At 40.3% G+C, this 13,422-nt stretch overlaps 1 protein-coding gene across 1 annotated transcript in view; it reads left to right on the plus strand.

Annotated features, from left to right (window-relative positions):
* LOC147706979 (cytochrome P450 2K6-like) overlaps positions 1 to 13,422 on the plus strand; it is a 409,834-nt gene that overhangs the window by 288,146 nt on the left and 108,266 nt on the right. The window contains exon 7 of the mRNA XM_086926208.1: positions 5,290 to 5,474. Coding sequence (XP_086782334.1) covers positions 5,290 to 5,474 — 185 coding nt within the window. The remainder of the gene's footprint in view (positions 1 to 5,289; positions 5,475 to 13,422) is intronic.

The following is a 13,422-nucleotide window of genomic DNA, read 5'->3' on the forward strand; positions in this document are numbered from 1 at the left end:
AAATACGAGAAATTGATCGTATTAATTTGGAAAAAACACTGTCTGTAGTGGACAATGGGTTAACGATTCTGTCCTCCAGAATTTATTCTTTGGACAGCATTGTATCATCTGCTATTGATATAATAGAACAGGATATGCTAATGTTACAACATGGCCAGTTCCATTTACGTTCTATTGTACAGTTGGGCTGAACGTTACAAAATCTGCGTTCAGGCTACGTGCCTTGGCGTCTAATCAACACAACGTCATTATTTTCTATCTTTAACCTTACTGATAAACAAATCTCTTTGGCACAAAAAGGAGCAGACTATACGGTGCTGAGCATTGAAAAACTAGAAAGATTTCCATTAACAGTTTCCGAGAGGCCTGTCATTGAATGGATAATACATGGTACAATAACAATATCAATACCGAGATTCCATTTTCAATACTGCCTACAGCATATACCAGCAGGCCTGTATGAAAGGTTGGGTAAAGGATACATCAAGTCGACCTGGAATTTACCTTACACACATAGATGTTGGAGTGGGGGTAACAAAGAGGTATTTCTTAGTGGAAAAAATTGTGAAAAATCACTAAGTGGTACACTTCTGTGTCAAGAAATTAATTTACATGGAGCCTGTGAGGGTTCATCTAATGATCTTTCTTGCCACTTGCACGGCACTCCAGCAACACAAATAGATCCTGTTTTCAGGCAGCTTTCCAACGATAGCTATTAAGTGACCACAGCTGTTGTGGCATGTTGCCAGGAACGCCCTATCTCATGAGTGTTACATCCAGGGTCACTTGTTGTATGCAAGTATTGTATACAAACAGCAAGCCAGACAAAGAGGCAACAAGTTGGCCTACTTTGAATATCTCTTCTATTCGAATTGATACATTAAGCAGAATGAAAGCCATTCTTTTGCAAAAAACTGTGCCTTTAACCTCGTCTAAAGATACGTATGACAGCAGCAGAGATAAATACATTATTATCAACAAACTGGCCCGTACATTTCGTAGAAATTTTAGGTCAAATTTTAAACATGTCAGATACCAGTGGCATCGCACATGTGTTTAAGACAATTTTTTGGGGACTGTTAGCACCCTTTGAAGCAGTCCTGAGCATTTTCCCAATTCCGTGTACTCTGTGTTCGGCGGCCTGCCTCTCATTTTGGGACTCGTAGCAGGAATTCTATTTTTGTTCCTTCTGCTCCAATATGGCAAATCCAGTCACCAGCAATACCCAGGTTACAATGGAACAAGCGATCCAGGCACTGCGGTACCGAAATAGAATAACACAGGTACTCGGCTTGGCTCGTCTAAGAGATCTGAATACCACGTGGTTTCTATCATTCAGACCAATCTGGCAAGATTGCCTCTTACCTGTTCTATGATGCCTGCTCTGCGCAGAAGAAGGCGTGTTAGACATCTGTCTCTCACTCCCATCAGCAGTACCTATGGATGTCCATGGAACAATCGATCCAGGCACTGCGGGATCGAAATAGGATAACACAGGTTCTCTGCATGGCTCGTCTAAGAGATCTGAATAATACATGGTTTCTATCATTCAGACCAATCTGGCAAGATTGCATCTTACCTGTTCTACGATGCCTGCTCTGCGGAGAAGAATGCGTGTTAGACAGCTGTCTCTCACTCCCATCAGCAGTGCCTATGGATGTCGATACTTTGCTTGGTTCGCTAACGGCTCATGCCCCCAGAGGCTACCAATTCAGAGGACAGCATTCGTTGAGACCTCACCATTACGACTAGGTGGCGGTGAGGTACGAGATGAAAGCGGCACACAGGTACAACCTTCTGTGAACATTGCTGATCCAGACAACGCTGACGGTAATGCATCTCACATATGCACTATTTTAACTTTTTCGGAAATGGCGCAACTTTCACCTACTGTGGTAGATGAATTCTTTGCCAGCCTATCTGAGTTAATGTTTTCTCCTACCAACGAGAATAACTCTTGAGAAACAAGCACACAGCATTCCCTGAACTTTGATTTCGGCCTTCAGTTTTGATAAACAGAACTTCTAAAATTGAGAAAACAAATTTTACTACAACAAAAATATTTTTTCTCATTACCAAAATATGTACTTTTTTTGGCACAGAGTAATCTGCTTAATGTGGAACTATTGTTAGAGAACAAGATTTCTATTTTTTAAAACTTAGAGACAATATTTAAACTTAGCCTCTAGCACATGTACAGTATTATATAAACCTGTGATTAAATGGTCTCGACCTTCTCTTCTGTGTTAAGAGCCATTTCATAAATTTATATTTCGTGAATCATTCAGCCAGCATTTCAAATGTAAAACTATATGCATAATTTGAATGATACCACTGCTTAGAAAACGAACAGTACAATACTCATTTTTCGTGTACAAACCATTTCAAATGCATTTTATGTATTTTTGGGGTGGGATTGTAAACACATGCTTAGAAATGTTATAACTGCTTAGTTTTCAGTAAAGATGGGTATTCTAGGTGGAGTGGGTGTTGTAACGTATCTAGGGCTCTACTGTAATTTTCCCGATTCATGAACTCATATAGGTATAACTTATCATATCCATATATAGGCATACGAATCATAACTATATTTAGACACAGCCAATGCAGTCCAAATACGGCATCGCTGCTTCAACTAAGCTCCCAGAGTACAATGAGTTCTTGAAGACAACCAGCCTTCAGCAGTATGGGAATTCCCCCTGCTTCAGTATTGATTTGTCCCAGAACTCCTGGAGCGTGTAAAGGACTGCGAGTTCTTAGTGAAGTTATTATGTCCACCCTTACGTCAAACTCGGCACCTTCCAGGTATAAATATGCCCACATCTGCCCTAACAAACACACAGTGGTTTTGGAGCAGATCAACTAACTACTTGCCCGACGCCCTGCTGTTGCAAGCGCCTGAGGAAGCTGACCCTCCCGCTGACGCACTGAGAGAGACGCTGTCTTTTCTCCTGCCGAGAAATCCAGCTACAGTGTTTCCCTGCTACCTTTGTGGGTTACTGGGAGATCGAGTCCTGAGAGAGAAATACAAGACCTCCTTCATTCTATAACCAAGGTACAGAGCTGATTAGACCCTTAGAGAATTCTTGGATAGATTCTTGGCAGAAACTATTTACTCAAGCTACACCTCACTTACTTCTTCCCTTGTACTAGGCTTAAGTTAGGTATCTTATGGCTTAGAAACCATATAAATGCTTTTAGAGTATTATTTCATAATACTCTTTTAACTGTACGCACTTTACTTCATAGCAAGTATTACGCTTGTAGCAATTCACTTTTCTTGCATGAGAAAGAAGACTGCTCAATAAGTAACCTTTTTATTGAAAACGCCCGTCTCTCTATTTCTCTGCACTTCTGGTGAAACGAAGCATGCACGATTGACTGAGTGAAATAGCCATCTATTGTTTCCGCAACACTGGAGATATTCCTTATTTCAGGGGGAACAAAGTTGTCATGTTATATGGTTGTCAGAGACTAATCCCTTCTTGTGTATTCGAGAAAATTTCTAGTGGCCTCTGAGCTAGCTGGCACACACAATTAAGTCTAACATATTCAATAGAGACCCAGTCGACCTAAGTCCTACGTCTAAACTATTGTTTATGTTATTCTAATGCGCAGACCCTATTGGGAATATAGGAACTACACTACAATTCATGGAGTCGGTGTAGTATTTGGCTTTGGTTGAATCATGAGTCTTGATCAAGTTGAGCAGAGTGATTTTATCTGTGTGCTCATCATGGGATATGCTTCTTTTTCTGTTTACAGATATTGAAATTGATGGCCGTGGGGTCTTTGGAGTACTGTATTCATTAGGGCATTAGTGCTTTTGTGATTTTCCAGGAACGATTTGAGGTTGCTGGTGAAAGTATTGACATGGGATGGAGGCTGGTAAATGACATGAGAAGAGATATTCATGAAGGAGCAGAAGGGTAACTGGTCCTGTCCAAGGGTGTGGGAGGTTTGCAGTAGATCACAGGTATGGCATCAGAAGTGCATTAACTTGCTGACATCTTATGTCATATTGAGCTTGTTGTTGCGTGACCATGGTGTCATCATGCACTATACACATGAAAGTTGTCAAGTGTGTCTTTAGGGGCTCTCAGTTGGGAGGAAAATGCCACAAAGGAATAGAAAGTACCGGCTCAGCCATCTTCCTACTTTTTGATTGAAAATGGGAAATTAATGTAGGAGCTGAAAAGCTCAATCTTGGATTGGCAACAGTCACTGGAAAGAAACCATCTTAGTAAAGTCCAGGTATAAGTCTAGCTTCGACTACATCTTCTGTGGAATTGCTTCTTGTAGGGACAGAAAGAACTACCCCCGTTTGACATCCTTATTTCCCATTGAGCTTAAATTCAACATTGCCTCTCTTCAATGCGGTGGGTGCAGAGGACTGGGAGCCCCACTTAGAGTGACTGCAGCCATGGAAATGCCACTGTGACAGGCACTTAGTGCTAGAAATACTATTTTCTCAAATATTTTCACCTCTGCTGCTGGCAAATTCCTGGCACAGAAGTAACTGAATAAGGTTGAGGAGGGTGCGCATGCATGTTTTAGATGGTTGAGTTTGTGAGTTGGTTATAGTTTTCCTATATGTTCTGTCCATGGACCTGTATAGGAAATGGGGCTGTTGAATGGGTTGCAGAGCGGAATGCAATGTGAAGTGCTTGATGGAGTTTAGGAATGCTTCTTTACCTATAGTGCAGGGGCAGAAAAACATTTGGCAACTGTTATTTCCTGCACGTTCAGACTCTGTGATGAATGTAGTAACTTGTGGAAATAAAGTTGTCTACCATATGTCAGGATGTTGTTGTGAATCACATTCAGTGATGAAGAGCATATTGAGGTCTGCAATATCGGGAGTATTGAGTGCTGCAGACCTCTCTATCATGAGCAACATTGTGATCAGACACAAATCATAAACTTTAAATCAATCAATTATAACAAATGCTAATGAGGTTCATCTTTGGGGATTCAATACCTATCAATGCATGTGTCAGAGTATACAAAATTGAAAGAAATATTCAATAAAGATGCGAGAAAGGATGGGTCAGCTGTTACACTCTAGTCATCATATATACTAACTAGGTGGCAAGCAATTATTTGTATTCTAAATGTAACCATACATTGTGTACTATTTTAGGGAAGGATAATAAAAACACAATGTGTTGCCCTTGTAATGAGAATCAAAGAGGTGCATGGAAAGCTACCAAATGTGGAGTAATTATTAAATAAATGTGAAATTATTTCTTTATATGTTTTGCAATGTGTTGTATTGCTTTTTATCAGGAAAAGTTCAGGAAGAGATTGACAGAGTCATAGACTCAGAGCAGCCAAACACTGGGCATCGTAAGCTTATGCCATACACAGATGCCGTGATACATGAGATTCAGCGATTTGGCAACATTCTGCCATTAGGTTTGGCCCGTGAGACCACTGTGGATACAAACTTCAAAGGTTATTTTATTCCAAAGGTAAGAAGGAATTTATAGTTTTCAAAATTTCTAAATATTGACATTATTTTATTAAAATCCTGGATTTGTGAGTTTTATTCTAAGTTTACAAGCATCAAACAAAATCATGGCAATCGATTAAGATTATAGATTGGTTTCAGAAGAAAAAAAAATTAGAGTAAATAATTTTCGAATTTTTGTGTTATGTACTATCTATATTCCTCCAGATTCACTATGAAAATGAAAATGACAAATCACTATACTTGAAAACATTCAGAATCAATTAATGATGACAATGAAAGTTCGGGTCATACTCAAAAGAGATCTGATTTAACTCTTGGACATTAAGTGGCTTATCCAAGATCCAATAAATTGTTTGCAATTATTTTAGCAGATACCCGACAATGAAAATTGATATTTACCCTAATTTTTGGTCCCTGCTATTTAGGCTGTGATTTTTTTTGTAGGCATATTGTTCCCCGATATACTTTCTGGGCCATCGCACTATGTAGTCAAAAAAGGACTCTGCTAGATTAGACTCTAGTATCTTTAATGCAGCAAATTGTATCCTATGAAATTATGAATAGCAGAGAATGTGATGACTTCTCACAGGTGACCATAATCAGCGTAGGCAGCAAGCTCACTAAATATTTAATGAGCACAGATGAATCAGAATTAAGTTCAAATATGAGAAAACCCAACTGGATGCAGCATTCGGCAGTTCCTAGTGAAGAATAGATAAATCAATATGGAGGCCTACTAAATAAGACTATTAATAATATTGGGAAAGATAATTCTGCAACCGACTATTAGACACTGCAGATATATCCTCTTATCATACTAAACTGTTATTCAAGAGCTGAGAAAAATCTATCTGCAATCACAGAAAAAGTAAAAGTATCTTTTGAATCAAAAAGAAGGCATTATAGCAAGAAATGGTTCTCTATGTATGACTCCAAGAATTTTTGGGGAATGTTAGGAACCAGCCCAGCACCAGAATTAGAACATTTGGAACCAAAACTAAACACCATCCATCCTGGTGTCTTACAATGATGATTGGGAAAAATGGATTGAACTGAGGCAAACAGGATCTCCATTGTAATCACAGAATAGTTATCACAAGTGCACTTGATCTGTCCAGAGAAAATAGTGCCCCATGCTTGCCCCCACAATTATGTAATTCATTACAGCAGCTCAGATACCAACCATTTAGATTGGCAGAGCTTTCTGCCCCAAACTAAGCCCCATACAAATATGAGCATTACAATATAATATGGTGCTCACTGATTATACTTCCATTTGTCTGTAATGCCTACTAGCAAACTTGCATGACTATAATTATAACGAAAAAAGGCAGGACTGTGTATTAGGATTACAGAACTTTAGAATGCAGTGACTGAGTCCACCTACACATCAGAGACTGTCTGCCCAATGCCCGGCTAGCTCACAGTGCCTCACTCGAATCGCTAACCTTTCTGGGGTGGCAGGTGATTTTGGCAACCTAGAATATGACACTCAGATCCTCAAGAAAATCGTTGAAACATATATTACCTCTTTTATTATTTGCTTATGCATGCCTATTGTAAACGCAAGAAAGATACCAATAAAGTTTTTAATGCATTTATTGAAACAATTGTAGTCTTGCATAGAAAGAATGAGTTGCGATTATTAGGCAGATAAAACAAAGCAATGTAACCAGCATTATGAACATGGTGAAAAGAATAAAAAGTCCAACCATGGCAGTCTGAAAGCTGTATATTTCTAACTATCACTACCCTACTTAAAGAGCATAGTGGGTGTGCCCACTGTCCAATGTCTTAGGTTAGCCTGATCCCCCTGATCTAGATAGCTGGACAAGGGAATCAGCATGGAATAGGATTGGCAATCTCTCTCTGCAGGATGGAAGTTCAGCGTCAGCAGAGCTGCATGTCAAACACATGATTCGTTCCAGGACAGTTGTAACCGAAGTGCTCCTCTCTGTACTCTGTAGGCCTGTGTACCATTTATATAATAAAAGCCACTGTGTTAGAGGTACAGCTCTGATTCAATGATATGTCTAGATCAGGTGTCACACACCATTCGACCGCAAGCTACTAGTAGCTCGTGGAAACCATCAGAGTAGCTGTCAGTCTTGAGTTCATTTTTAGCTAAGAACTGCAATAAATAAGGATTGCATTTTCTTTATAAAGTTAAAGAAAGGCAATGTTTATTTTACATTATTATCAGGCTGCAGATAGAAGAGCCTGATAATGAGCTGTGCTCCACTCAGATTTATGACCCATGTGGGTCACAGAGGTTCAGAACTGAAGCACTGAGGTATTTAACTATTACATAAAACTCCTTCTCAACTCAATATTGGAGCATGAGAACAAAATGCTTTTCCTGAATGCCTTTAAAGGAGAGAAATTTAAAATGAAAAGCTAAATTAGTGAATAAGTTAACTCTTCATTTCGATTTTCCCTCTTTTTAAAAAGCATCAATTTTACAAACAGCATGCATCTTGCTCCCAGTGGTAGGTAGACAGAGTGTCATAATAAAAACTGAAAAATACAGTAATATTCTTTTCAATGGAAGATACAGACTCAAGATTGAGCCTGGGTGCCTTGTGTGGGGAGGTGGGGTTGCTATGGAGGTGAGTGGGGGGGAGATGGAAGGGAGGAGGGGGAAGGGAATGGTTTGTGGGTAAAATGTGGGGTGAAAAAAAGCATATTCAGAAATAATAACGAAACAAAGAAACAGCCAAAAAAAAGAAAAGTAGGAGGCAGATTGTGAGACGAAAGGTAGAGGAGGAAAAAAGCCAGAGATTACCAATAGGAGGAATCTGGGAATCAGAAATTACCTAAGATGGGGAGGATAACAATCTGCTCATGGAATGTACAGGACTGAAAGATAGGGTGAAGAGGAGAAGATTTGTCGAACTCATGAGGTTGAATTCCATGGATGTAGTATGTTTACAGGAGACACACATTCCCTGGGGAAAAGAGAATTATTGAGGGTTGGCGTGTATAATATCCTAACATGCACAACTCAGACCTCGAATATTAGCAAAGACATCTTTAGGTCTGGCCAAAAGCAAGGCCGTGGATGCTCAGGGGAGGTGGGCTATAGTAGAATTTACAGTGGGTGGGACGGTATGCTTGATCTATGAATCAAACCAAGAAGACCCTCAGATATTTGAAGATTTGGAAGTAGAACTTGCTATATGGCCGAACCTTTTAATTTTTTGCAGAGATCTTAACATCTCTCTGGATATTGGATCCGGGCGGCAGAGACAAGGGGGGTGTTCTGGTCGAAAGCCTAGAATTTACAGGGCATTAAACTCCCTTAAAAATAGCCATGGCTTGACGGATATCTGGGCTACAAAAAACCCAACTAACCCCGGTTACACGTTTTTCTCCTGTCCGCATAAAAAAATATGTCAGGATTGACAATTTCTATGGAACAAGGGATCTATTAGAACACGTTGGGATTAAGAAACCTCCTAAAATAATATCCGATCATAACCCTCTGATTTTAGAAATTGAAATAGTTAGCTTTAAGAGACCACAGAGTCAATGGACGTTTGATAGGAAACTGCTAGTAAATAGTGAATACATTGAATTTATTAAAAAGTGGGTGCAAGAATTTTTTATAATAATAGATTCAGTGCTAGTAGTGGGGTTGGGTGGGGCTCTTTTAAGGCCGGTCTTCGAGGCGAAACTATTAGCTTTGTTGCCAGGGTCAAGATGCAGTGGGAGATTAAGTATCAACAACTACTGTGGGACTTGGCCAGGGATGAGGAGGAGCATGTTTCGACAATAATACTGGGATAAGATGGGGATCAAATCCAGTATTGAATAATCGCTTTAAAAGCTGAACTAAATAACTGGTTAACGCGGAGATCAGCAGAGGAATGCCATCGGAATAGAACCTATGACAACGGCGAGCAAGTTGGTAGGCGGCTAGCTCTTCATACCAGGCAGAGGATATCCTTAAACTCAATATCCTCTATTAAAATAGACAGACAAGTATATACGGATCCAGAAGAAATCATCAAAAGGTTTGAAAATTATTATTAAATCCTGTATCAGGATGATATTAACAAAGGTGGAACAGAAGTTGTACAGGGCATATAGGGGTTGGTAGCTAACGTCAAACTCAGAGGGGGCTTGGAAAGGCCAAGTAAAGAAGAGCTAGAAAAATAAATCACCCTAGAGGAAGTTCATCTAGCGTTGGTAGAAATGGCATCAGGGAAGGCTGCTGGTCCTGACAGGATACCGCTGGTGGTCTATAAGATCCTAGGAACAGCTATAACACCTCTCCTTCTTGACCTGTACAGGGGTGTACAGTATAATGGAACCCCCTGAGTCCTGGAAAGAGACGGACATCATAATCTTTCCTAAAAAAGGAAAACCGGTTTATAATCCATCTTCTTATTGGCCGATCTCCTTGATCAACTCAGACACAAAAATGTATTCTAAAATCCTGGCCAATTGTCTAGGGAGGGTTATAGAACATCTGGTCTCCCCCTGGCAACACCGTTTTATCCCTGGTAAAGGAACAACTGATCATACCCGCAGAGGTATTTCTCTCTTTGACATCATAATCAGGACAGGGGGCCTGATGGCTATGATCCTCCTCGATGCTGAAAAAAGACCTTCGATTGGGTGTCCTGGGAGTTTTTATGGGGGATATTGGAGCTAAACAGTTTTGGATCTCAGTTTATAAAGGCAATTAAGGCAATGTACTGTCAACCAAGAGCTCTACTGCAACTTATGGGGAAGGAATCTAATAATATTAATATATCAAGGGAGACCAGGCAGGGATGCCCTTGCTCTCCAATTTTATTTGCTCTTCATTTAAATCCTCTGGTGGTTAAGCTCCGACCGACTTGGAAGATTAAATCAATAATAACTGGGGGGTATGAGACTAAAGTATTGGCGTACGCTGATGTTGTTGCGGTGTTGACTACGAATCCAGCTGAGGCAATCGAATAAATAAGTAAGATCGCTGAGAGTTATGGGCTCCTATCTAGATACGCATTGAACAAAGGGAAAATGATTGTGTTATGCACAGATAATATAGATTTCAATTACCCTAGAAAAGCAGATACAGCGGTGTATCTTGGGGTCCGAGTAAGCGTTAAGGTGGATGAAAATATTAAATGCAACTTTGAACCTCTGATCAAATCTATTGGGAATGACTTAAAGAGAGTTAATGGACTACATCCTTCTATCATAGGGAGGGGGATTTTTTTTTTAAATGACCATGCTACCAAAAATATTGTATTTGTTTCGTGCAATTCCGCTGGCTGTGGAAGCTAGCAAAATGAGGGCAAAGGACTCAACTTTTTCTAACTATATATGGAAACACAGGAAGGTCAGAAAATTGAAAATCTTGCTCTCCCCCGCATAAGTCCCTAATTGTTCCAAACCCATACCTTTCCCACTTCTTCCCCATAGCGGCGCAGGGTTTGAGTCACGCATCATTGTCCTAAAAGTGACTGATTGAAATCTTGTAGATTTCCCTCAGCCACTGTTAGGATGTGTTCCTGCGCAGGAACGCCCTCCCTTGCGCCGGACCGCCCCCTGATGGCGCAGGGCTTTACAACGTGATGCATCTCCCATATGCGTCACGTTGTTAATATACGCCGCACCATGGTGCCTCTTTTGTTCTTTCGCTGCGTCACAAAAGTCACACAACAATGGAGCAAAAGAGCTGCAAGGGGCTTGTAAATCTGCCCCTACAGACTCAAGTCCAGTCCTTCCTTGTACACCTGGCAATAAGAAGAAATAGTGGTGGTGGATTGATAGTTTGAGTATTTTAATGACTGGTTAATGTAGTTGGAAACTTTAGTGTTGTCACTGATCTGCAATCACGATGGAGTTTGTCACTTTGCGTGCTGCGGACTGCCTCCTGCCAGTCCTAGGCGAACCTTTTTAGTAGTTTGTTTAGTGAGTTACATAACTTTCCAAGTCGACGGTCCGCAAATCAAGCAATACTAATATCGTAGTAGACCACATGAGATAGGTCAATATATCCCGTGGAATAGTTGTCTATTTGCTATTTCGCCAAAATATTTTTTTATTGTTCTTTTGAAATGTTTGATTTGGTTGACAACAATCATCCATGTTTTCGGGTCTTTGTTTCTTTCATGTTGTACATCAGCTCCCCCCAGGGGAAAGAGGACAGAGGAGGAGGCTGCTGTGGAACTGGATGCAGGCCAGGATCAGTCAGGCGAGGGCTCCTATGCTGGCCCCAGTAAGTTTTCATTTTAACATAGAGTACCTATTTTCCTAGCGTTCCTCGTTCGATTTTTTCTAAATAGTCTTTGATCTTCTTGTAGACTGTCTCTAAATTCTTATCCTGCCTCTACTATGACTCCCTGTGGTATTACTAGATTATTCTTATTAGCCTGTCTGTGTAGCTAACTAAGATTGCACAGTTGGCAAAAGGTGTTAACCAAAACTCCCATTTTAGTCAGCAATAGCTCTATGCACCCTGTGCAGTCCTCTGGGATTGTCCATAATGTCTTTTCAAGTCTTCTAAATGTTTATGCTTTGACAATTCCCCACAATAAAATGTGAATGACCACCAAGAAAGAATAAGATACTACTTTACTTTTGGTTTGGATAGGAGGACAATCCATACTACTACTGTTGCAGGGACAATTCTGCACAAACAGAACTATGGACACTAAATAGTGCATTGTTTATCAATTATAATAGGCGCAGGTAGACTTTCCACATACCTCAGTGATATCAGACTTTGAAGAACCCCCAATATCCTTACTGACTAGATAGTGTGACAGAGTCATTTAGCTCCCGAATTCATTGATGATTGATCCCCAATGATGATTATCCAACGCAGGACAAGAGTACGGAGTCAGAGTCCAGAAGTGTCAGAGGCATGGACTCATGCTTGCAAATTGCAAAACCTTTTGCTCATTCACTCTTGAACAAAAACCACAGAGTCTATTTAAGTTTTAAAGCTTTATTAAAAGTAAAACATTTTATTAAAATCAAGCTTGTCATAAAACATAAACGGTTGATTAAAAATGGAAAAGTGCTTAGTGATGATTTATTTCACACATTTATTGTGGGCGAGCCGAGCCCTCACCTGGTTTGAACTTTAATTTTTCTTTTTGGTGCTGAATCGTTGGTCACTCCGTCCTAGTGATGATGATTTGTTCTTAGAAGTGAAGCTTCTGTCTGTTATGAGAAAAATGGTGGGTGTTAAAAAGCAAGCATTCATCAGTTGTGCCAAAAACGGCAGCAAGACAACACCCTTCCCTGGAAAAAGGGACATTTTTACTTTAGAGTAGACAGTCACAAATTATTAGATTGGTTTCTGTATTCACATTTCTTCATTCCTAGACAAAATACTAGTGAGTGGTGTACGTCTATGACATCTAACATTCTTAAATGTACTTTGTAGGTGGAACATCTGTTGCTGGGCCCAGCGCGGAGGTGGAGGAGGAGACTTCAGGGAAGGAGGCGGTGCAAGTGCCGGACGAAACTGCTGTGCGGGTTGCCACGGTAGTGGCGGGCAGTGGTAAGCTCTTATATTCCTTACTTATTGAGATTGCAGACTGCATAGTGTGCTCCCCATGAAAAAACGTAAGGTTTGTCCAGATGAGAGACATGAAGAAGAATGATTGACATATAGTTTGAATGGATGGATGCCTGGATCATGGTACTATCTGACTCTTAGATAGCATATGTGTATCTAGAGAGAGTAGACGGTCACTGGATGAACTAAGTGTTACTTTGAAGAGCATGTAACACCGCACCCGCACGTGCATCCCAGTGTAGGAAAGGCAAGGAAAAGAAGTTGTAATTTTGTCCGAATACTACCATGAATAGTAGCAGTAGTTTGTATTGCAAGCACAGAATATATCCGGCTATTACGATGACCACTCACTACCTCTGTTAATAAGTTTAGTAGAACTCGGTCATTCATGTGTGGATGTATCACTGTTCACTCAATA

The sequence above is a fragment of the Lissotriton vulgaris genome, chromosome 6, assembly GCF_964263255.1.
Source record: "Lissotriton vulgaris chromosome 6, aLisVul1.2, whole genome shotgun sequence".
NCBI classification, from domain to species: domain Eukaryota; kingdom Metazoa; phylum Chordata; class Amphibia; order Caudata; family Salamandridae; genus Lissotriton; species Lissotriton vulgaris.